This window comes from Trachinotus anak, unplaced genomic scaffold, assembly GCF_046630095.1.
Source record: "Trachinotus anak isolate AG129_WGS33_773 ecotype Australia unplaced genomic scaffold, CSIRO_AGI_Tana_v1 ptg000028l, whole genome shotgun sequence".
Classification (NCBI taxonomy): Eukaryota; Metazoa; Chordata; class Actinopteri; order Carangiformes; family Carangidae; genus Trachinotus; species Trachinotus anak.
In genome coordinates, this window is record NW_027273879.1 from 6,781,874 (window position 1) to 6,808,888 (window position 27,015).

The window sequence follows — 27,015 nt, forward strand, 5'->3', positions numbered from 1 at the left end:
ATCAGAGATGGGAATTACTCCGTTCACTCCAACCAGGGTGAAACGCCAGCTCTAAAGATCAGGCTGCTTCGATTTGGAGCTCAGAGGCAGAATACAGATTGCAGGTAATCACCACATGATCTGATGTCCATCCACTATCACAGCAGCTCAACACCAGTTTGACAAACCATGGTATTATACTAAAAAAACTTTCCTACTCTACCTTAAGGCCCATATCAGTTCTGATTCAAGAAGCTTTAGTAGAGGTCATGTCTGGTTTATACAGCTCCATATCCATAACTAGGAGGCAGCTAAATATCACATTTTACAGTTACATACTTTTAACTGTGGTGTTGCACTTTTAATATTAACTGTAAATAAGGACAGAAGCTGGTTTTGGAGCCAGACTGAAACAGACACAACACTGACTGAATGGTTGAGCTGATATGTGGAAATGACTATCATGACCTCAGCCATTACTGAATTTCACTGCCCCACAATCATTAGACAAAAATGAATAAATCAGTCTGGAAATTCTCAATCTAAGCTATAAAATGCATGACCTTCATAATGAAACAAAATCAAATGGGGAACTGCAGTGTTTCAATTTCAAGTTTAAAATTGCCTTTTTAATCGCCTACACAGTATCAATCCAGCAGCAACAACAGTCACAGCGCTTCAATTTAAAATGTCAGCTCTTTCCCAAGTAACAGATAAACAAGCCGGTAATTACCATGAAATAAATCTCCAAAGATCCAGATGGAGAGGCCACAGCTGCACATTTCCTTAAAAGTCTGCCTTCAAGCTCCCCCCCTGTCCAACTGTTTGTGCAAGATGGCCAGTAATTAATTCAGCATCATAACATTCAGCACTGCATTACAGCAAACATGACAGCAAACCGTTAGGGGCTCCAAGCTCTTGTGTGGGTCAGACACAGGGGCTTGGTTTTGGGAGCTCCCTCCCTATCTGTCACTCTCTGAACAGAATCACACTTCAGGGCCAATCAGGGCTCAGTTGGTCTCTGCCGCTACTGCAAAATGTGAAAGGCTGGAATATGAGAGTTTTTGTGCGTGTGTGTGTGTGTGTGTGTGTGTGTGTGTGTGTGTGTGTGTGTGCACTTCATATATGTGTGTGAAAAGACAGAGAAAGCCAGGCTCCGCTCCAACGTGGAGCCACCTTTCTTGTGGCATCTTTGACAAATGGCTCGTCCTTTTAAAGAGCAGTCAACTGCAATAGACATCAAACTCCCTGCACTGAAAACAGAGGGGCCAGCTCAGCCTCATCTATTCACTGTGTCACCGAGAGCTGCCTGAACTACCCGTCCGCTCACAAATGCCGCGCTTGTGCCCCGCTCGTACACAATGTAGGCCAATGTCTGCCAGCACGGTCAATAACAAGCCATAGCCGCGCAGCGGGAGATTCAATGATCAGCACACCAATGCCACCAAAGTCAGGAACAACGTTATGTGAACAATTACAAAATCAAGCACTTCAGCTTGGAAACACTGTTTATTTTACAGTTACTACATTGCCATTGTTTTGTTGGTTTATTTGACACAAATTATTGATTTTAACACGAGTTTCCTTCGTTTATTAGCATGCAGAGACCGGGTGGAAAGCAAAAACTGACATGGAAGATGATGACACAACATGAGAGAGGATAGACTGGATTTTAAAAGACAAAGCAAATGTTCAAACGACTAAAGCTTATGTGTTTGTGCATGTTTTTGCATCAATGCAGGCGACATGTGGCCGGACACTGAAATGGGGAATGAAACATGGAGGGAAAAGGAAGCAATCTGTTGCTGTACCTGCCAACAGACTGATAGGAATACTGATAGGAGACTGAAACTTATAAATAGCTCCTTTAAACACAGTCTTTGCACATGAATGACGCATCTTGTCAGAGGACCACTGCTTGCTGTCAGCAGCTCAATGTGGTGGTGCCTTGCTCAAAAAGAGATGGCGGTGAGATTTTAGCTACCACTGTTGGAAACTTTCAATGTCAACCACATGAACACCAAACTGGCTTTACAAATCTCATCAACAGTTGTTTGGCTAATACAAACACTGGCTGTGTGTATACTGACCTCCACCAAAAGGTGCCCAGATGACCCTGCGGATCGTCTTCACCCAATCCTCCATGTCATTCTGGGTGCTGGCCATAAGAAGGTAGGTCTCATGGTTGGCTGTCATCCGCTCTCTGTCTCCCCCTGTTCACACGAAGGAGAGAGAAACAGAGATGATTAAAACCTCCTGTACTCCAGTGGCCAAACTCTCACTGGAAACCCAACCGTCTTCCACATGAGAGAAATTTGCTCATCTGACTTCTTTTTCCAATTAAAACAACATTTCTGGGACCGAATAACTTTCAAAACATTTTGAAAAGTTAAAGATCCCTTCTAGACATAATTTCCAGACCTGCCTGGAATAATAATTTGAGTCTGATATGTTTTTCCACAAAAATTTCCATTACCTAGTTTAAAAATTCTTAATGTCACATCTGTTCCCTCTCCCTCATTAAAATAAATTCTCTGAATATGCAAATGTTGTTCATTTCAAAAGTTTAACAGCTAGACACAAGATATCTTGTATGAGCACTGGAGGCTTTAAGTTGCATATTGGACCATGATTGGCTTTGGCACCAGCTGTGAAGTCACAAAATCATGCTCAGATCTCAACACCATGGACTCAGATTTAAGGTGAGCACACAGAAAATTTCCTCCCTTAACAGATAAATGAAAAAGTGGAGTGGAGGGGGACTTTAAATGTCCTTAATGAGATGATAATTTAATTGAATCTGACCTAACCTCTAGCCTCTAAAAATATGACAATTTTGGACACACACACACACACACACTGCCATTTTAACTCGCCTGCAGTAATAAATCAAAGAAATGTCTATATCTGAAGGCAGGAGTGTATGTTCCATTAGAGGCAGGCTCTGTATCCTGGTTCCACTTGTGGATAATGGCCGTGAGCACTCTGCTGCCATGTGAAACCGGACAGATCGGAGTGGACCTGTTTCACATAACGAATCTGGTTGCGGCGATCGCTATGACAACAGAACCATTTGCACAGCTCCACTTCAGCTTTAGTGAGATGAAACAAACAAACAGCGACTGATGGCATTTCACAGGGACGCACCTGCTCTGTTACAGGAGGAGATGAGCTATTAACAGACACATAACGGCTGAATTATTCATGACTTTGATCATGAATGCACCCCTGCTCCATTGATTGTAGCCCAGGGTGAGATCTGCATGTTGCATACAAATACTATTTATAGACTACAACAGAAAATGAAGGGCAGGTTAAGGGCTCAGGTTCACCAGTGGGAAGTTGAAAGGACTTGAAATTTACCGCAATCTCGGTGGAACGGAGTTATTTTCATTCAAGTGAAATGAAGTGAAGAGCGGCCATCATGGGATGTTGCCATGGACGCTTAGTTCGTACGCGCAACCCATTTCCCATTGTGTACAAATTAGTTTTATAATTAGTTTAATATCTTTTAAATGTTTCCATTAAAGTCATCCTCTCCAGTCTGTCAACAAACTATTAAAATTTAAGGTCATTGTTGGGGAACTGATTTACATTTTCAAATTGTGTACAATATGAGTGAATTAACCCCTACACGCGACAACAGAATAACGATGAATAAGTTGCAGGATGACAGGCGTGTGCTTGTGGTGTGTCAGAGAGGTGGAGCGGTCAGAGAGCAGCAACAACAGCTATGCTGGTTGCCAAATGTCGACAGTGAGACTGATGCTCTGTGTCAGTCTTGATGAGATCTCATTAGCAGGCAGCAGATGCCAGTGTTTGCCCTGTGTGGCACTCAGCATGTCCACGGCGTGTTTATCCACTAAAAGCTCCCTTCACAAACACAGGCAGGATAAACTCTGTGACAGTAATGAACCTTGACTTTGATTGCACATAAAATACCTTATGTCCCTCTCAGAAATGGCGTGGGTCATTATAAAGTGTAACTGGAGCTGCAGATAGACGTCTTCTCTCAAAAGTGCTCTTCAGAATCACTTGTCTAACTCTGTGCTAACCTCAACATGTGCTTTCATTGTTCAGTATTATCTCCAATAAATGTATGTCGCTAAGCCAGAGCTGGAATGATCGGTCAGTTATGTGACTCACAGAAAAATAATAATCGAGCAAAATAGCCAAATCTTGTGAGGATTTGCTGCTTGTATCTGTTTCATATCATTGTAAACTGAATATCTTTGGGGTTGCCACTGTTGTTGGGGCAAAACAATACATCAGAGAATGTAAGCTTGAGCGCTTTGAAACTGTAACAGGCATATTTTCACTATTTCTGACATTGTATAGACTTTGAAGACGGTCAATTGAGAAATTATCAGCAGATTAGTGGATAATTAAGATAATCAGTAGCTGCAGCCTTAAAATAAAACATGTGTGGCATCTCTTCCTGCACTTTTAAAACTAATCAATGGCGTAATGTCATTTGGTGCCTATGTGACGACCAGGTTCAATGTAAAGACCATAATATAAGAGTTTGAAAAGTCACAGTTTACACAGTGCTTGGGGCTGTTGCTTATATGGTTTCCAATCATCCTCACAGCAGCACAACTCCTCAACCCACCACCAGTTCATGCATCACCCATCCACCCATTAAACCCTCCATGTTGCCCCTGGAGTGAAGGTGAATTATTCATATCTGGAATTCGACTCCGGCATTAAAGACGCTGAAGTTTTCATCTTTACCTCGGTCTGTGGGCGGAAATCAAGTCCCTCATTAGAATGGTAGCCTAGTTTCCTCTGCCCCCTGATCCAGTGATTAGTCACTACCCGCTATTGACTTCCCCTCAGAGCCATCAATTACACCTCACATGGAGTGGACGCAGTCGATTCACTCTGTCAATCACGCCCACATCTTTAGCCCTGAACATGCACGGAAACGGTTGCATCGACATTAAACTCATCATATCATTTCCATGAACGTTTAGACGTGTGCTATTTGTCCATTCATGACAAAAAAAAAAAAAAAAAAAAAAAAAAAAAACACACAACAAAAACAAAACAACATTAAAAAGCTTCAGCTCATGGATTCACAGGCACGACGGCCTGCGGCGCCCAGCGCATCCAGGCTGTTTGTCAACAAAACAGCGACGCGACTCGACGCACTCACCGGCGACTGTGCGGCTCACTCGCACATGTGAGTGAATCTCCGGCCGGCGTGGAAGCTCCGTGCGCCCCGAGCCACTGGAGACGGCGCTTCGCGTTTAGATGATTAACCCGCAAAATCCTCCGTGTGACCGGCTCCTCACATGGGTTGATAAAATACCGGGTTTAATCCAGAGAGGAAGCGAATATCGATCTGTTGGTGTGTCCACTGAGACCGTGAGTGACGACCAGGGCTGGTCCTAGGCAAACACCAGCCCCCAACTCCACCCCAACAGAAAGCCTTATTTAAGTCATTAGAAAGGTAAGACTTTTATGACTAAAATCTACAATGTGTTACTGTTAATCTGTTAATACTTTAATACTTCACTATCCTGCCTTTGGCACTCAACCCTAAGCCAATGTGTTCCTACTGAAGACGAAAATCTTTAAAAACAGCTCATAAATACATGGTTTCCTCTTTTAAAAAGGTGAAATAATTTCCAACAACAGCTGTGCACTGTGGTTTTTAATAAACATTACTCAAACTAAATTGTTGATTTGTGTTTGGACTATTTTCCACCTGTGGATTAATCTCTAGTGAATTTTTACAGCACAAGGACAGTGTATGTGGGGAAAATATTTGCAGTGCCTGTGTCCATCATAATGATATTATATGTCATACAGTACAACAGTGCTGATTGATGTGTTTTTAGTAGTTTTTGGATTATAATGACAATTCAGGCTTTGGCTATGAGTTTTGGTAGTTTGCTTTGGTCTTTTCGTTTTCACCACAAAACTTAAATTATCTGTACAGGTACAGCCTCCTTACTATAGAAAGTAGGCAACATATGAATGCAACAAACAAAAAAGTGATCAATGTAATGCTTTAAAAAATTCTGTGGATACTCAAATAGAAAGAGGAAATAACAAACAGAAAAATGACGACGACAAGGGACAATATCTGTCTCTTTAGCCACAACTAACATCTCAGGTTACCATGTCACAGCAGGTACAGGCTATTTTGCATTGATTTATTAGGCTGTGCATCAGAAAAAATAAACTTTATTGTACTTTCTGCAAAATTTCCAGAAAAAAAAACAATATTCCAGCAAAATTTTGTCAAAAACTGCTCAGAAAATATTCTAATACAAACATAATGCTGCATAATACTGTTGCCTTCTTGTAACAAGACAAAATAAGCATATTAATGCACTTAATGCACTTGTACTGAGAAAATGATTTTCCACATTCTGGGAAAGCTCACCCTGCATTCTATGAGCCTCACATCTTTGTGCAGAAAGCTCAATTACATTATTTGTCAAAATGTCTTATTTTTAAGTCTGATCAATCCGATTCTTTGTCGACTCTGATGTGGATCTGTCAGATGGATTCACCAATCGGTCACACTGACCCATTTTCCATGCAAAAGTTTTTCAGTCACCTGCATCCCCACCCAGTCAGCATTGTTCGTGCTGGTTGTCATGCAAATGAATTGTGATTCCCTGCTGTCCCTGCGAGTGCTTTTGCCCACATTTAAGATGAATCAGCCTGTGTTTCCATTACTTGCACGGAGTGGCAGCATTTCCTCTTAGTAACAACGGTTGTGAAGCTGTTAAACAAACATGCAACAGGATTATACAGCATACCATGGCCATTACAACACACTCCTGTTCCTCCTGCCATTTCCTGTTGATGCTCAACTTTCGTCCACAGTGGCTGAGTCGGACACTTGGTTTATAAAGACGGGTGAAATGTCAAACACACTTAACACATGGACAACTTCCTGGACAAAACCCTGAAAACTGTTGTTACGAGACCTGCGAGAAGGCTGTTCCTCAGATTTCTCTATGCCTAGGGAACACATTTGGAAAGCCTTCTCTAGCCTTTATGAGTATTTTTAATAGTATAAATATGAATGTTATGGCTGTATAGTGGCAGAATACCCCTTCCATATTGCCTCTAGTGGAAGAAAAACATCTCACAGCAGCAGGATGGACATCCATTCTCAGGCTGTTTGAAACACAGACTTGAATAATCAGCGAAATGCAGAGTTGTGGGACCATAATACGTCAGAAGATAACAATACACGTAGGTGGAGGGCAAAATAATACTGGCTGTCTTTGTGTGTAGACAGTAAGTTTTGTTGTCTGGGAGAGGTTGCCTGCCTTGCTGAGAAACTAGGACTTACTGGCAGCAGAAGCATCAGTCAGTGCCTCGCCTTGTGTTTGTGCCCAAGAGCCTAATTCATCAAGCGAAAGGGTTAGACTCAAATCTAAAAGCTGCATGCTATCAGTTTGGAATGACATAAGTGCTGTAGACTGCTCCATGCATTACTGGACAGCATCCCATTTGCATTACAATGTCAGTCAATAAACTTTTTAGTGCACAAGTGCTAACTGTTTGGAGAATCGTGTTTGGCTCATTCACAGATACCCAGCATTTCCAGATAACGCTGCATTGTCTTCGGACCACAGACATGTAAAGGTCAGTCAGTGACTCCGGGTTTAAACCACCATCAGATAAATGGATAATCAGAGGAACCTAAAGCCACATCCCTGTGAGGAATAAATATTAGCTTTTCAAACCCCTGTCTGCAGCTTTCATAGCCATCAAGATTTAGAAAGAAAGATAAAAACATTTAGCTCAAATATCATCTCGTCGCCTGTGGGTAAATTCTCCCCATCTGTCTGCTAAATAATATGACTAGAGGCTTCCTTTTGACAGATTCTTTACTAGCTGTGGTTAAGCTGCCTGCAAGTATTATTCTCCACCACCTAATTCTTAGACTGCTTATGGTGTGACTGGCACTGTGTCTCAAAAAAACCCCTCAATCATCGCCTCTCAAATGAGACCAATCCTAGCAGGAGTTCAGCGGCAGAGACAGACGAGGATCTTCACTTATAGCGCGACTGTACCTGAGGAGACAACCGTGGCAGCTGTTGCAATACCCCTGATTCACCACGCTTCAGCGCAACCGCTCCCCAGGTTTTATAAACTCAGTGGTGAACAATTGTCAGCAGTGCAGAGGCATGCAGACTGGTACTCCAGAGGACAGCTTGCGTTAAAGAAGGCACACAGATCATGATTCCTCCTTCACAGTCAGATTTAAACTTCAAAAAGAAAAACTAAAGTTCGGAAAAAGAGAAAATTCAACAGCCTTTTGCTTTTCAAATGACAATAGTCTCTGCAGCAGAGCATATATTAAAATGACAACTTAACTTATACTGACTTCATCCACTTAGATACACAATATATTGTGCTACAGCTGCATCATGTTACAACAACCACTACAAACAGTGGTATATGCAGGCCACCTCAGGACTGGATGTTGGACTAAACAAAGGAAAGACATTAACCATATGCGTGCTATTGGATTACAAAAAGCATATTAATAACACACCTCTTGAGTAGCTAATTGCATATCCTCAAATAAAACTCTAACATATCACTGACAACCTCTCAATGATAGCTCTCCCCTTATTTATAGTTCCCCTCTGTGTGTGTCACGATTGCCATCTGAGTGCAGACAGCTATGACTGTTTGTTCCGGTTGTGACCAGTGGTCTTAATAAGTGACCAAGCCCAGCTGCGCACTAGTCTTTAACTAATGGCTCAAAACAGGTGGGAGACAACAAAGGACCCCACTGTGCTGTAACTGCCCACAAATACTTTACTCTGACCTGCACCTCTGTAAGTCCTGTGAGACTAGAAGAGCGTCAATCCGACATCATGTAGACAAATTTAATGATTCAAATTTGTGCAAATAAAGAGTACACCTTTTTTCTTTTTTACTACAGAATGAATGAATATTAACATGTAATATATGTATTTTATAGAATAGGCTCTTGTCTGTTAACTTAAAGGAATAGTTTTTGGGACATTTTGGGAAATGCTACTCAATTACTCTCATGTCTGTTAAATGTAAGCTACAGCCAGGGGTCAGTTATCTTAGCTCAGCACAAACGCTTCAGGAAGTCCGGCACAACCTGCTTTAAAACATCGACTTGTTGTTTGAACACTTTAATTTTTGTACGGATGGAACAAACGTAACAGAACATGTTAATTCGTGAGCTTTAGAGGCGCTGGTAGCTGGAGTTTTGTCCCACTAGACGGAGCCAGGCTAGCTGTTTACCCCCGCCTCCAGTCTAAATGCTATGCTAACTGTCACCTTGTTGTGCTTTATAATGAACAAACAGATACAAAAACGCTGTCTTCTTATTTGATTCTCAACCGGAAAGTGAATATTTTCCAAAATGTAAAGGAATTCCTGTAATGTGGTGATTTTCAAAAAGAATACCCTCTGGTAAAAATAGTCTATAATAAAATACATGCCAGCATACCGCTAAAACCTTAAAAATATAGCGTCTTGCTACCATCGAAGCAGAATAGCAGTCTGACTCTATGACAAAATATTCAGTATTCTCAACAGTGGAATACATTTTGTGGGAGACTTGTTGTGAGAAAGTTAAGTTCTTCCAGACTCTGATTATGCTGCTTGCCAAGTGGAGGAAACAGCTGCTGCTGGCCCAGAAAACAATGCAGACACTGTAACTACCTTAGCTTTAAATGAACAAAAATATGTGTCATAATTCTCCCAGTGTCTGTGTGTGTGTGTGTCTGTGTGTGTGTGTGTGTGTGTGTGTGTGCTCACACGAGTATGTAGGTATGTACATTGGGATATTGCATGACTACATCGGTGTAAGTTCTCTCTCTTGTCTGCAAGAGTCCTCTTGTTTGCATGCAAGCAGGGGCAAGTTGAGATTCAATATTGTGTCTAATGATAGTCTTCTCAGAAGTCCACACATCATAAATACCTCCAACAGAACAGGAAGTCACTTGCTGAGCGACACTACACTGCAAAATGTTTGTTCGTTGATACAGAAGGATGGCGAGGATTTTAAAGGGATTAAAAGTGGAAATGAAAATGACCAATATTTCCTTTCTCATCTTTGCAAATGATGGCACCCTCATACACAGAGTCTGTTTGATTCATGAGCGATATCACCTCCAGATGATCTAATCCTCCTGCAAAGTGCAGCTGTTACAACAAAGACATCTGTAGAAAAGACATCCATTGTATTGCAGTAGAGAGACAGTGCATATAAAGCTATCAACAGGCTCAAAGCACTCAAACAGAGTTATTACTGTTACCTTGATGTGGTGAAAGTAAATCAGATAATCCATACTGTGGTAAACTATGAATCGCCTGATGAACCACCTCCATGCCTCCCACACACTCCTGTCCCTGGCCGTCCGGAAAAGAGGCTTCCTGAGTGGGTTGCAAAGTCCTGGCTACCTGGGTTAACTTAAGGACGGGGGCTCCTGAGTGGAGGAGCTGCTCTGCCAGTTTTTGGCCTGACTCAGAATGAGTGAGTGAGCACAGCTGAGAGGGTGTGAAAGAGAAAGGGAAGGAGGGGAGGGAGGTGAGGTTTGAAGAGGGGGTTGGGGAGTACACAGACACTCACACACACACACACACACACACACACACACACACACACACACACACACTCACACATACATACACATACTTCTCTTAAGCACTGTTGTGGGAACAATAGGCAGATCTCTCTGAAGGCTTGACACAGGGCATGACCCCATAAGCAAACATGGAATCTCCCATTCACACCACAATGCTTTTTTAACATCTGCAACCGCAAACTGTTTAGAGTAGAATAATGTAATGATACTGACCTTTAGCATGCAAAGTCAAAGAAGCCTCACTATGACAATGTGGACAATTCAGAGCATGAACAATACAGCATTTCTACTACTAAATAATATTATTAATATTATCACATTGTTATATTGCTAATTATTTTAATTGTTAGTATTGTATTATAATATTCTGTTTTGTATTCTACTGCTGTTTCAAATCAGTGAAGTATCTGACGTATTTAAACTGTCAAACACCTTATATAGACTTTAGTAGGTAAAACTCTCACAAAGTTAAAGTGGCGACAATAGCACTGAAATGAATGAATAAGAAATGAATGTTTGACTGGTTGAAAATTAACTGACAGCAATTAAACGAATTACTGATACCTCTAAACGATTACTCAGTTACTCGAAAACATAATCAACAGCTTATTCAGTAATTAAAAGAATTGTTCATTGCAGCTCAACATGACAATAAAATCATATGGCTGATGATGTGAAAATGTTCAATCAACTGATCAACAGAGAATTAATCAACAACTACTTTGATTGTCAATCATTTCTGTGATTTTTCAGGCAAAATCACCAAACTTTTCCTGCTTCCCACCTTTCAAAGTTGAGTTTTTTTTTCTCTGTTTTGTATCATTGAAACGATAATATTTTTAGGTTTTCAGCAGTTGGTCAGTCACCTTCAGATTATGGTGGTTCAATGTCCAAGAAGCTTAAACTCTCATTACAACTTGTACTTTGACAATGCTGCACAAACCCCTGGTGTAAAGCTCCTCTCTGTGCAGCTGTATCTTCCTCTGTATCTACAACAGGACTCCTGTTTCACCCCTGGTAAGGTATCGATGGCTAATTCTCTTCCTGATGTCACGGTGGTCCTTGCCTGTCAATAGACACGATATGAAGGCAGACACCACAACATTAGCCTCCACCAGGGTCCCCAAAGACATTGTCTGGTAGAGAACACAGGCTCCATAGAGTTCCTATGGCTATCCATTACCATCTGATGCTGCCTGAGCAACAAAGTGAATAGGAGTGGGGAGGTCAAAGGGGACAAGGCTTGCTTGGCTCTATTGTCCGTCTACGGGCGCCCATAGGGAAGAAGGTAATCACGGCACCAAAAAATGGAGAATAATGGCCACGTCAACTCCTCTTTGGTGCTGAAAGGCAAACACGATACCTCGCGGGTTCCACAGCTACAAGTTTAGCCACAACAACGCTAGAAGTCAGCGTGGTGAGGCAACAGTGATAAACTTTTATATCTCCAAAAATTCCTCTTGATAAAAACCAGTGATTCAGTCAATACATACTCACTCCTCTGTTCTCACACAGGAAGAAAAGGGAGTGGACAGCACTGGTCGAGTCGAGTAGTATGAGTGAGCAGTGTTTTAATGAGTCGTCATGAGGACAAGTCAGAGAAGCATTGGGTCAGTCCGTTCAGGGAGGTCACGGTGCTGTCGAAGAGCCAAGTGTCTCTGTTCTGATTTGATGCCAACTAAATAAAGAGCTATGTCTCTGTGTCCTGCCAAGGTTGCTGTAAATATACCATTATGTAAGGGGAATCTATTTCAACTTTAGGAAAAGGAAACACGACTCAGACTTGATTTAAAGTCCCAAGTGTGTGTTGGAAAATATGCTGACATGATAATTAAGCCTGATAGGGGTACAGCAACAGGGAGTGTTCCAGGGAACACTTGTTGCATGTGTACAATGCAATCCAACAATGCCTTCTTATTCTTCTAATGTAACTCTAGTGTAATAAAAGGATATATCATTTTAATTATGATGGATTATACACTGTTTCTTAAGGTAGTTTCCAGTTGGTGTTCATTTTTCACTGACATGGAAATCATTGGCTGCCTTCAGGGCAGGAAATTTGAATCAAACAACCTAAAATAAATAATTTTTGCTTGGCAGTAAAGAGTGTAAAGTATATGTGATTTGTAGTAAAAGGGCAAACACATAAAAAAGAAACAATAGAATGATGCTTTAATTTAGTTTTGCAGTGACTAAGGCCAGAACTGACAACTGTAAATATAAATCACTAATGACATTTATGGAAGCTCTAAGCCAATGGTATGAAACCACAAATATTCTGTTCAATCTATTTATCTCCGTGGTGACTTGTAGTATAATGTGAGATTAATTCTTGACTAATTCCAAACAACTTTAAACTATGCATGCCAACACTTTGAGGTTTGTTAAAATACCTAAATCCTTACGAGTGGACCATTTAGACGACTGACAGCCTGGGGGATTAATGTCCCTTTAAAAAGTTAGGAGTGTTGAGTTTTGGTGAGGGCTGGCAGCTGCTGTCACTGGAACACTTGCACGCAATGCTGGGAGGCTGAAACATTACATCAGTGATACAAACAGACTGATACTTAAGAGGAAGCTTCTGTGAAGGTGCAATACATACAGATCCAAGAGAAAAGGCTCGAGTGGCTCCAGAGGGCAGCTTTCTTAAGTCAATCTGACACTAGCTTTTAATGCGCGTTTAGCCGGGGCATCATCACCATACTGTCAGCCCTGCAGACACGCAGCTGGCCATCAGTGTCATTTATTGTTGATATTTGGTTGAATATCAGCTACAAAATTCATTGTCAGGGCAGCGTCTCATGTAGAATACTGAGGACAGCTTACATTGGTATTTTGTTAGTTTTTAAAGTTGTGTTGTAACTAACTCGAATCTATTTTAACATATGAAATACTAACACTGTAGTCATGAGCAAAACCCAACGTCTGCTAAATGTCATAATGTCAGTTAGCCAACATTGGGTTTTGAGGTCAACTTGATTTTCATTTCTAAGAAAAATGTAATGTCTGTACAACATCAGAGTCGTCAGAGTCCAACATCTGCAGGAAGTTATTTTATGTTTCATGTTTTTATCAACCAGTTAAACTCTCTGTCTGCAGTTTGTTCGACAGGATGAGTGTCTGTGTTTTCATCTCTGTGCTGCGTATGTGCATTCAGTGTGTCTGCGTGAAGCATGTAGGCATCCTTACGCTTGTGTAAACATATCTCAGTTTGACAGATCACCAATTCGACAAGTGTATCATGCACTTGTGGCCGTGACACTGTAAATCTGTGTGGCCTGCATGCCAGGAATTCATACGTGGTGTGCGCTCTGCAACCCAAGACAAACGATCTCCCACGATGTTTGTCCAATATTTGTTTCGATTTAGGGACAGGATGTTGTCAGTGCTAAGCCTCGCCCACAGATAAGGACTACTTTGCTAAAATGATTTCCAAAAGGACAATATTTTAGAGTCAAAAGTGTGAGATTTAAGTAGATTTTTTTGTTTATTTCCTGCAGGATAACATGTCATTCACATAGATAAAGATAAAAAGGTAAACCATATCATTGTAATTATGTTGGAAGGAACAGCTGTAGACAAACATCCTGGCACTTGGAGAAGGGAGTGAACCTCCCTTTATCAACACCAGAGAATGAAAGAAGGAGTGGACTTGACAAAATGCCTGTTGCTCCACTCACTAATACCTTCTAATATCACCTTTCAGCACTGCTGAGGGCTTCAGGGCAGATGCACACCTGCACTCCCCACAGCTGAAATTGGTAGGTAGTGTCAGCCTGGACTTTGGGAAAGGCCTTTGAACCCTTCAGGCAGGGTTACAGAAACCTGACTTCTGGTTTATGTGACTAATGGAGGCAGAGAGGCTTGCTGGCTCTGTTTGTTCCAGTGAGAACCAAAGAGAGCTGTCAGCAAAGGAGGATACATGATCAGAGATACAGCCTAGGTTTGGATGTAGGCAGGTAAGAAGAAGATGCAACAGAAAGTGTGAAGAAGGGAAATCTTGACAGCTGGGTATTAAGAAAAATGATTCTCATGATTTTCACTCACCTGAAGTAATTTCATTATAAAATTAAGTCACTCCTGTTATGTGTCATGAAAGCATTAATCAGCATTTTCATTTGCTAGATTGCTTTAGGTGATTGACTGGCCTGTCAGAGCTGAACATTATTGTGAGAGATAAATCTGACATTCATCAATCATCACGCTGTGCGAGTCTTTCCCACCACTTCCTATTTCCATTTAGTGACTGATGAGGTAGAACAGTGAATATGAAGAACAGTGAATATAGATCTGTCACGATACAATAAAGAAAGATCTGTCACGATACAATATAGGCATGGTTGGGGTCCATGCCGGTTATTTTTGATGTGTGTTTCTGCACTCATGGCCAGCCTCAGAGGCAACCATAAAACCCCTCTTGACTCACTGGCCAATTATTTGAACAGCCAACGGACAGCGTCCATCAGCTTCGGCAAGATAAGCGTGTTTTCATTTTGGCCATCGCAGCAGTCCTGTCTGCGTTGCCGCTCCACATCCTCGTTGTTTTCTCTGACAAATCTGACCAAAGCACTGTGGGCTTGAGAGGGCTGCAGTGCAGGGGGAGTGCAGGGAAGCCGGGTCAAAGAAAAAGACTGGTGGTGATCTGAGCGGAGAGGCAGACAAATGCTGACGACGAGGTTGGCTCTTTGTGTGTTTGAGCGTGCAGTGTTGAACTTTTGCTGATGTTGTTCAGTCAGTTCTCTCGGTACAAACCTGTGCTATGACGTATGAAAATATAAGAAGAAAGCTTTCGTCATCGTCAGTGATACTACTACTGAGTTACCACACATGCATGCTGTGTGTTTGAAGTCAGTGTACTGTTGTTGTGCCCTGATAGACGGATTAATAGGATGTTTTTCTGTTTCTTTAATGATAGAAATCACTGTATGTTGATGTAAGTCCTTGTGAAGTGACCTTTACTACCTCTGCAACTGGTTATTTTCATTATCAGCTAATATGAGGATTATTATCTCAATTAATAAGTTTATTGTTTTCTCTATAAAAGCTCAGAAAATGGTGAAAAATGCCAAACACAATTTCCCAGACCCCAAAGGTACATCTTCATATGCTTTGTCCAACTAACAGTCCCAAAGGTATACAGTATACTTTCATGTAAGACAATGAAAATTGGCTAACTCCCTCATTTGAGACACTAGAACCAGCAAATATTTTGATTTTGTTCTTACACTGATTTTGAAGAAGATGTGAGTGCCATGTCCATGACATCCTTCAGTCATCCACGCTGTTTTTGATTAGCACGACTACGCTAAATTGGCTCGCTTGTCAGTTATGCCCACTTATTGGCTTGTAATTCAGTTTTCTTGACTGGTCAGTCAGTACTCGCTGTCTCCACAGGCAAGTCATTAGAAAGATGTGTTGACTTTTGACTCTAGCAAGAAGTGATTTCTCACAGACTAAGCTGCTCATTCACCAGCTCTGATGTACTTCCTATCACAGAGGCTGGTTTGTGCCTGTTTTTCCTCCTCACCTCCAACACCGATTCCTGAAACCTCATTTCCCCCCAACAGTCTGTATAATGTTGCCTGCTTCCTCTACCGGCTGTTGGTTCATATTTTTGCACAAGAACATCTTTACCCGGATGGATTTACAGGCAGGCTGTGAGCTATGAATTCAAGAGTCTGCTCTGTTATCTGCCTCAAGCAGCCAAGCAAAGTGAAATTTGATCCAGCTCTGAGAATGCTCTTTCACTAAGCAAGATTTTTTTTTTCCTCTGGCAAGATTTTTTAAAGCTACATATCTAGTACAGCCACACCTGGGTGGCACTGAAACTACATATATGGTTTAAAAGCTTATGTTAATATACAAGCTATTCTAATGGCTCTGGTGATTAAACCCTAAGCACATTATTACCGTGGTGTTAGATTTACAGAAACACAGAAGTATGAGACAAATATATTTGATATTTCTTAATATTAATTGATTATAATGCAGAATTGTAAAATTTTATTGTTGGAGATGCTCTTTGCGATCACCTGTCTGTATGAAAATAAGTGTGCCTGTCACTTAAGCAAATAATGTCCACAATCACATTACCCAATAATCCAAAACATACCAACAACAATGAGGTGATACGTTAAAGGGGCTATCTATATGTTTTATGTCCTGCTGAACGAGGCCTCTTGTCAGGAGCCGGTGGTGGTGATTGGAAGAGCTTCGGACACGTTGTCTTTATGATACTAGAGGTTATAATACGCCCTCTGAGCAGCGCTATGTCATCAGGGCAGATTTGAGACTACAGTGAGGCACTATTGGAGAGTGACGAGACAGACTGGGGCTAGCTGGTTAGCACGCTAACATTGGCGTTGCTCTCCACTGCTGGAGACAGCTCTTGGCGAGTAAAGGAGTGAAGTTTGATGCTAAACTCACAACGTTTCTGCCAGACTCGTAAGTAAACAACTGTTAATGCTAACGCTGACTATGTAGCATTAGCAAAACTTACAAATGCTCCGTCAAGGCTGAACTTACTGGTCTGGTTTTTATATTGCGTTCAGTTTTTGGTACTACAGGAACCGAAATGTATTGTACTGTCGTCATAAGTTGCACTGCTTAACAGCATCTCCTGACTTTAGACAAGTCTCCAGCCATGTTCGCAGCTCTGTGAGGTTGTACTTAGGCACAGCGGTGCTTTAAGCTAAATTTTAACATCTGCATGTTAACGTATATTTACCAGCTTAGTTAAGTGTGCAAGCATTCGCCAATTATCACAAAACAGCTGATGCTGATGAGATTGTCTTTATTTTTGAAGGTATTTGGCACTAGATGAAAAGTTTAGGGACCACCAAAGTTACTACAGTTCATCCAGAGGGAAATGAATTTGCTCGAAATCCATGACATAATTGTTGAGCTATCTTCTGGAGATCATCAATGTCTGTAAAGAATTTCATGGGGATATTTCATCCTGGACCAAACTGGTGGACTACCTGACTAACAAACCAACAGACATTGCCATTCCTAGAGCAATGCAGCTAGCAAAACTTCTTTCTGCTTCTGAAGTGGAGTAAGCGAGAGACAGTTTAAGAACCACTGTTTCAGATATAGTGTAGTGGACAAATACTGAGGAAGCTGCAGCGATGTCCCCACAGGAAAATCAGGAATGCAACCATCATAAACTGCTCATCTGATATCACAGCTGCAATAAACATAAGCTATGAACTGTAACTTGTAAAACATCCATCTGCTGACATGATGAATGAACAGTGGGTGGAAGAAACTTTCTCAGCGAGATCGAAGAGTAATTTGCAGTTCATTTGTGAGTAGCTTTGTGCCATAACTGTAAAACAAGTAAAGCTTTCTAAAAGTCCCTCCGCCCCTTCCTTAAGTTGTAACTGAAACTAAAACAGTGCGAAGTCTAATAATATCGCTGCCATCGTAATGAAACAGTCCTAACCACATGCAAATGTGTTAGTATTCATTACTGTTATGTAAAGACACAGACCTGGGTTGGAGTTAAGATCCATGGGGTGCAGGGGAAGACGTGCCCCCTTCTCTGCTGAAGGGTGAGGGTGCAAAAGCCACACTGTTGCTGCTGACCGCCGGCCCCCCAGTGCCACTTCCTCATCTGCTCTTTTTCTGTGCCACAGAAAGACTTATCTCCTTCTGTTTCTGCTAAAACACACGCCACTGCGCTTATTACTTTCCTTCCAACTCTCCCCCTCCTTCCTTTGTTTCTCCTCCACCTCATATAACTCTTTCGCCTAAATCTTCATTTTTTTGTTAAGTAAGTGGCAGGTCAATGTGACACACCAATCAGCAGCACTTAGGCGAGGTCAGGCTAAGGCTAGTCTGTCTGCCTCTCAGGAAGCCTCTCCTCTGCATGTACTTCTGTCAAAGGAGCTGAAAGAGCAGAGGAAGCATATTTCTAAGACACGCACGAAAGGAGTGCGGGAGAGAGCGGCCGAATGAAACTGAGTGAGACAGCAAGCCGAAGGCAAGATGGTGTGTCTGCTTGTCTCTGAGGGAAGTAGTGTAAGGGGTGGGGTGGGAGCTGGTGGTGGAGCGGGGGGCGTGGGGTGGGGTGGTCGGGGGTATCGTAAATCAAGCACAGTGGGCACTCAGCCAAATGACTCATCCAGAGCGCTCTATAAATACAGCCATGCAGGGTCGACAAGGCTGCTGCTACCGCTGGCCAAGAAGCCCTGAGACACTGGGGTTTCTCCCTCTCGGAGGAAGGTCTTTAATAACCCTCCTTATCGTTTTTCAGTCTCACCCAGACTTATAGGAGAACCACACATCATTGGCTTCCATTAAATGGCAGAGAACAGCCCTTTGAACCTAGCCTCAGAGGGTGATTCAATTTTAAACCAATACTACCTGTTGGAGGGGAAAAAAATGTAGTGGGGAGACATCTAAATATTTATCCAGAGACAAATCAGTTTACATACCATCGGTCTGAACATTCAAGTCAAGTGTCCCTATCAGACAAACATACCGTAGTTGTCCAGCAGCAACTTCACTGGATGCCAAAATGTACCCTCGCTGAGACTTGGCCAACCTGATACATGTGGGGGCAGGGGTCCTAGATGGGGGTTAGAGTGGGAGGCTGATGGCGGAGATTGGTATGTGACATGTCACATACCGATCTCCTCAATAAGGCTGTTATGTAAGCATCTGAGCTTCCTGTCCTGTCCCGCTCTGTGTCCTGAGACTTGGCCTGTTTGCAGGCCTCAGTGCATTTCCTCCACAGGATCTGACTGCTGCAGACTCTCACAGGAATAATGACGCATGGACACAAGACAGGAAGAAGAAGGCCTGGAATTCTCTTACTAGAGCGTCTATGACAATGAGGCGGATATTTCAAATAACATCTACCATGTAGAGGAGGTATGCACCTTATTGTTTGGACATGCTGGATTCCCAATCCTCCTGCTTTTTGTCACGTACCTTTATGGATCAGCAATTTGACATTTTGAAACATACAACGGCTTATTATGTAAAAGTTTCTGGTCAAGATGTAAAAATGGAAGGTTATGGTTTGTTTGACTTTAGGCTCAATAACCTATGTAACAATTGTTGTACTACAGCTCTGATACAGAACGATTTGCCAGCACAAGCTGCTAGTTCATCATCTATTCATTATATGACAGTGTTGTTGGGAGCTAATGGAGGATGCTTCATTTAGTGACACATCTCTCCTGTACATTAGAAAAAGTGTAGCTGGCAACATTGCACGTCCACTCATCCTACACGTTATACTCATGTTGATATTGCAGCTGCCTTTTCCCATTTATTGCTTGATCAATCATGCCTTTATGAGAAATGGGCTCCATCATCCACTGTGCAGAGTCATTGTGTGGGCTCCCACGGGCTTTGGTCCCATCGCACATTGTGTTGTTACAGAAAAACATGTGAACTGTGACCACTGATCAGACTGCTGATGAACATATATAAAACCATCAATCATATTCATTTGCCAATCGAAAGCTATAAGCTCAAAACAAACTTATTTTGTTAACAGTCATGCTGTCAAAAGATAGCAAAATTCACATGCCGGCATCTCTGACACATTGTATCTTGTTTGTTTAGTTTGCACAAAAACATAAGTGTAAAAACAAGTTGTGGTTTTACAGAGACTCTAAAGCCAGCAGCTGGTTAGCTTAGTTTAGCATAAAGACTGGAAACAGCAGAGGTTTTACAGGGGATAATGTGCCAGACTATTTCTTGCCTGGGACACTCTTGATAGACTGTAACGACATGCAATGCGTGGGTTATGTTATCTACAGAGATCGCCTGAGGTGTAGGCGGTAGGCTAGGTCTTCGGTAGCCTTGCTAGCATGTCAGCTGTAAATTCAGAGGTGTTAGCCATCTCTCACACGGTTCCACACTGGAAATAATAATCGTGATAACAGTAAAAGGACATTTTCCATAAACTGTACATTCCACTCATCACTGAACTAAATATTCCCCGGACCTTCTGCCCTCAGCAGTCTGTGAAAGTCCCACACAGTGGCTGGGGCACCCTTGAGAGTCTGGTGCTTCCTTTAACAAACCATTATGAGAATGTAAACACTTTTGTCTGAATATACAATGACCAAACACCATGCTGATGCAGCTCTCCCACAGCACCTCCTGCAAGATACTGTGGGGAGCCTGGTCAGTGACCTTTTCCTAATCCACAAAGCACAAAACGTCAGGACTAGCAAACTCATTCTCTTTCAACAATCTGTGAGAGGATAAAAAAAAAAAAAGTTGCCTCTGCTTGGAGAACCAACAGGAGCCTGCATTGTTACCTTTAAATCTATTTGACAGTCAGCCAGAGTTTCCTTTCCAGCACCTTGTCACAGTCTTTCAGCAGAAGGGAGTTTGAGTTGTCTGTGATCTGTTTGAGCACACAACCCTCCAAATGCTCTGTTGCCAATTCAGTGGAGCTGTTCCGAAATTCCTTGAGACATCCAAGTGTCTTTTCAGTCATGGTACTCTACCATTAACCAGACAGATTTCATTCATGCCCACTGCCTTGAAATTGTCTCAACAACCTCTGCTAAGGAAAGTTCCTCAGACTCCAAAATTTTCCTCCTTTTTACTCCTTTCAGAGGACGGTCCGCTGGGTTTTGTCTCTCAAACTGCTTCTTACAGCTTCCAGCTATTTCCCCAGTCACTGCCGTTTCCGTTTCTGAATGGTTTTCCAGAACTTCCCAGAGAACTTAATATCATCCGCCATTGCCTCTGTTATCATGCTCCCCACCCAAGTTTCTGTTAAGGCAACTAGACAGCGGCAGCCTTACTGGCCTGCAAATAACTTTAAGGGTAAGGAGTACAAACTGGATCCAGAGGGCCTCCTATTTTAAACTGACAGCTCCTCTCTTCAGCAGGAGTTTAAACTACTACAGCCAACTGCTCTGTCTTTATTTCCAAATTAGATAATATGTTTTCATAATGTGGGTGGGGTGTGAATTTGTTTAGAAGCTGTTAATCACTTGTTTCGCCTCCCATAATGAACTTTGTTGTAAAACTAATTAAAATGCTATCATAGTTTATCTATCTATGAAAATAACTTTGTGAATGAAGATTTTCTGCAGCAATGCTAGCACCTCTGTGAAGCCACACTTGATGCTTGGTGGTGCTTTGAGCTAAATGCTAACATGGGCTATGTCTGAAATCCCTTTTCTGTATTCAGTAGTGCTCTACATTTTCTGTCTGCCATTTTATTTGAGTGTCTGAATTCTATATAGTGCAATATAGTGATATATTTTGCCCTCAGAAATTGCACAAACAAACATAGTGTCCATAGCATGTACACTTTCTGCTAGCAATCCCACAATACACAATACAATGTTCAATGATACAATAAAATGATTATATGTTTACTGTAAAGGTACAGTAAACATTGAGCTCTCATATCAGACAACAGATGCTTTATAATTTCAGAGTTTGTGACTGAGCACTGAGCTCCAAATGAACTGTCGCAATCTCAAACACAAACATCCTCCCCTGAGATCCTCCCTGGGGAAAATGTTACTAATGAAGCCAGTGGGTGGCTCTGATCGACACTCTTTTCTATGGTGGATGTTGCATGAGAGAAGGATAGGTTTGGAATATTAGGGAAAAATTAACTGGATGATGTCATCACCTAATTGAGTATAAAAAATCTCTGTGTTGCATCAGTGTGGAAAAGAAAGAGTCATTGTTTTTACTGAAAGTGACAGATTAATAGCAATCTACAAGCTGTATTTTCCATGATATTAGATCCAAAATTTAGTGTAGCCCAGACATATTTGGAGCTCAGCTCATGTTTCCAGAATATTAATATTCACTGTGTATGTCTCCATCTTGGATGGTCCTCTGCCCCTTTGTAATACTGAACACTCAGGGCTATAAATTCAGATATCGAGAATACAGCAACAAGAGATGTGAGTCTTTAAAGGTCCATATATGGTAACTGTCAACAGCAGCAGGCTACCAGGCCACAACTCCTCCAGGAGGCCATATGCCGCTGTGTCACAGACACAGGGCTATTGACTTTATATTTATATGCACATTGGGAAAACGTGTCTACACACATGCACACAAACACACCACACATATATAAACATACTGTGAGGAAGAGAGGGAGCGAAAAGAGGGAGAAGTTCAGTTATTGACCTTTCTGAAAATGTCATACCACAAAGTGAATTCTTGAGAGAAAAAGGACATGGAAAAATCCCACAGGGTCTAAACAGACAGAGCAGTGGGAGGTGTACAAATGAAGATAGTCCACACTTTTATATGCAAAACAGAACCTTGTCACTCATGCTTGTCTGGCCTTCATCATTTCACCACAGCATCTATAATCAATCCCACAGCTTCCCCTCTTAAGGCACGGCCTCATACTGTTGCTCATATTCCTCGTGGATTTATGATGCATTAGAAGCTGTGTGGGCACTATACATCCAACGGCTAATTAAATCAATATATCAAAACATGGAGTTTAGAACACAGAGAGCTGCTTGTTTATGTCCTGTGTGTCAGATTAATTTGATCAGACATGTGTATGGATTAGCATATATTCTAGCCAGGGAGAAGTAGGCTAAGTAATTCTTATTTCTAGGAGCTTTTCAATTTAATATAGCTGGGTGGGGCTTTTTCACTGGGCTGCGTGATGTGCAGTATCTGGAAACTAGTTGCTTTTATTTTGTATGTATTTTTTAGTTTTTTATTCATTAATATTTTTATATCCATATATACACCTCATAAACACCATTACACAGTAACATGCATAATATAGATGCAGACAATTTATGAACATCAGATGATAAAAAAAAATGGACTCCAATCAAACAACAATAAATAAACATGATTAAGATTAAAACATCATCTAGGTAAAGCTGCAACAGGGGTCACTGAACTTTTGCTTATACTGAAGTCAGAGGGCGCACACACACATATACGCACATACAGCCAGTGCCAGCACCAGAAGTTTTCCATGACTGATGTGACATGGGGCCTATTTGAAAACCACCTCCATACATCCTGACACTGAAATGTCAGCACCACTGATTCATATGCTTTCTCAATTACTCCACTGGGGCTTCATTAACCTTAAACACTGATGCCTGGAGAGCAATATTCTTAGCCTACGATATTTACTACCATCGGCCAACAAGTGGAATAATTGTTGGGGTTATTAAAGGCCAACCTCTGCTGATATGGGCTTTTTTGGAAAATTAAATTCATCCATCCGTCACTCCATCATCACCTTTAGGTGCATATAGTCTACATGCCAGCTTTGCAAGCTTATGAGAAACCTCTGGCTTCCTGATAATGAACAGTGCTGCCTGTGGTTTTAAAATTGCATGTCTGTCTTCACCTTCCAATAGAAATCTGTAGTATTAGACTGACATTCAATCATTACTGTTTCATAAGAGGTGTGACTATATAGGTGTAGGTAATATTAGTATGTTATCTTGAGTGCATTCCTAGACGGTTCATACAATGACAGTTTATATTTCTCATTAACCAGAATAATAACAATAAAAAGAATATTTTCACACACCCTGTCTCTGCTGTCTGGGTCTGATTTACTCCCACCCTTTCCTGCCTACTCATAATTACACTGTAATTATCATAACTCAATCACACAAGTCACACTGTGTGAATAAGACATGCACCTTAGTGACATATGACACCCGTAACTCATTGCAGAGGTCACCCAGGTGGCTACCTATGGCTACCCATCAGGCATACATGTCAAGCAGTCACGGGGTGGTGATGGAGCATCAGTCTAGGATGCACTAAATCAAAACATGAAATCATAAAAGACACATTTACATATAAAAGTCATTACACGTTATCACTGGGGAAATATGGCAAATGGCAAAGTAATGATGCAGCCAGACCGGAGAGAAACGTAATAGACTATAAAGTGAATCTAACAAATTATCCTTAACTCATTGTCCACTAACTGCTTTTTTCTGAAGCGTTCAAGTGCGTCTCACAGATTTCATCAGTAAGTAGAGTTTGCTTCAGTCATTGCTGAAGCAAACTCTCATGTTTACAAATGTCCAGTAACAAAACTGTATTGTGCACTGTAAGACTGCAGTACTTTTCTATTATACTAGCAGTGGGGTATGAATACAAGCATGTGTAAGTTATTAATAATCCACCTTTTTCATAATTTCATACCAAAACTTGTGTGGAAGTGAGTTTAAAGTCTTGCTTATTCTGCAAAAACAATTTCTAAACATTTCACACATCACCACAGTTGATTTAAACATTCCAGTCATTACATGGGTATAAACTCCAAACATCTCTCACAATCACAGATGCAAATCTTGCAGAATTCATTAAGACTGAATCATACAACAGCTTTTCTAACTGTAAACAACAAGGAGTAATCTTATTCTGTTTAGTTTCTGAATGAGCTTCAGCTTACTTTTTGGCAAAAGGCAAAGATAAACCAAAACCAGATTTTTTTTTGCACTGTGATTACTTAGAAAACCACATGATGGCAGTGTCGCCTTTATTTAGACAGCTGCTCTGAGGCTTTCCTACATCCTAACTTCACTACAGCACCGTGTCTAATCTCTTAAAATGAAGACTTGTCCAGCAGACAATACTTTACAAAAACCTGGAGCCAAACAAAGTCTTTGATACTGGTAGAAGAGGAAACTCTTCTACCCCTCAGGTATGTATCATGGACTCAGGCTTTGCTCCGTAAAAAGCATTTTAGCTGAAGACCGTCCACCTGCTCACGGCAACATGATCCCAAGATCCTCTCATGAATAAAGGGATGGTAGCCTCTGGGGATGAGCAGGGAAATATTCCCATGATTCAGCAGTGGTGTCCTGCTGTGTCCTGACCAGCTCTTCTAACCAGACAACCAAGAGAAACTGAGAGAAACAGGGAGAGAGAGAGAGAGCAAAAGACTGAGCCTGGGGCAAAGACAGAGAGAGAGTGACATATTGAACTCAGACTGGAGCCAAAGCCTTGTGTTTATTAGAGCTCAGGGAAAGAGGAGCACACTGTTTTCTCCATCAAATACACAGCGGGGAATGTTTCCTGTGTTGATTCTTGTTTTATAGGAATGGGATGATTAATCACAGTTGGACCACAGGAATGACATTTAGCTACAGGTATTTATGACAGGTAAATAAATTATGGGTCTGTGCCATTTTGTCTAAATTCATAATTTACTAAAGGCAGACTCTGCCTGCTCGCTGGATCGCAGTCTCAACATCCAGCTCAGCGGCGCTCAGAGCTCTGTTATACCATGCAGCTGTATTCAGATCACACCTGACATTCTTGGGAGGATTCAACGACATCAGATAAACCTGCGCACTGATCCTGAGCGGCAGGATGTTCTGATGGCACGCATTCAAGATGTATGGACTGAGAGAAATCCAAGTTTTTATTCTGTCAGTGCTGCCTGTGGATGAGGGATACTGTAAGGAAGCAACTTCTTCAATGATCCCTTAGGAAGTAACAAAATTTCGAAAAAAGTTTGCAAGTGCATCGAAGTACGATTACACAGAATCTGTCTTCTGCCACAATGTAATCCTCAGGTATACTATGAAAATGTGCTGCACAGATTATCGTAAAAATAAACTTTCTACAGAAAATCTGATAATCGTATTTGTTTTTTGTTGTTATTCCTCTTCGATTTAGCACAGGCCCATGTGTGCTTGCACATGTTGTAACGTGTCCGTGTGATGGAAGACAGCGTCACTGGCGCTTAAAGTCTTGGTTTGGATGAGCAAAACAAAAGCCCCAGTGTGTCTGTACCTGCGTGTCTCTGTTCAAAATATGACATAACCGTGACTCTAGTCTAAATATTGTTTGGCAATGTGGCGAGCCTGCCTCACAAGCCCCCCACCCCCTCCTCTTCCTCACCAAATCTTTCTGCAGGTTTAACACAAATCGCTCAGATGTGGATGTGCTCAGAGACAGAGACAAAGAGAGAGGAGCAGCAAAAGCAGCAGGGGGCGTGCAGCACAGGTGAATTAAAGTTGCAGGGATGCTTTCTGAACTGTTTTGCAACTTTTTCAGTTTTTCCCGAGGCACAGCGCAACTAAGTAAAACTTTCCAGAAAAGCAAAAAATACAGTGTTTGTGAGTTAATCTGAGAGCAGAGTCTCCCTTCCCGTACACATGTCCCAATGCTGCTATTCAAGCCCCTGGCCCTCACCAGATACCCAGCTCGTGCTCAGATCTCATCGCCGCCCCTTACAAGACAACGGACATCTCTGTACAACTTTTGACTTCCACCCCACTTCCCTTGCACTTCTCGACCCCCCCCCCCCCCCCCCCCCCCCCCCCACCCCCCCCACCCCCTCCACAACTTCCCGTCTGTCTGTCCGCCAGAGACTGTCCATGTGTTGTGTTCAAACTGCAGGGCCACATTTAGACCAGTGGAATATATGTGTTGTGTTTTCCTTTCATTTGCTCTCTGT

At 41.8% G+C, this 27,015-nt stretch overlaps 1 protein-coding gene across 6 annotated transcripts in view; it reads right to left on the reverse strand.

The window, feature by feature from the left end:
- arhgap24 (Rho GTPase activating protein 24) overlaps positions 1-27,015 on the reverse strand; it is a 65,254-nt gene that overhangs the window by 9,822 nt on the left and 28,417 nt on the right. The window contains exons 1-3 of one of the 6 annotated variants that reach the window (XM_071467076.1): positions 10,263-10,980; positions 5,138-6,721; positions 2,070-2,192 (exon numbers count right to left, since the gene is read on the reverse strand). In XM_071467076.1, the coding sequence (XP_071323177.1) occupies positions 2,070-2,175 (106 nt within the window). In that variant the 5' untranslated portion in view covers positions 2,176-2,192; positions 5,138-6,721; positions 10,263-10,980. Of the gene's footprint in view, positions 1-2,069; positions 2,193-4,713; positions 5,026-5,137; positions 10,227-10,262; positions 10,985-18,087; positions 25,457-27,015 lie in introns of those variants that run through there. The other 5 variants (XM_071467075.1, XM_071467074.1, XM_071467077.1 and 2 more) reach the window with 5 other exon arrangements.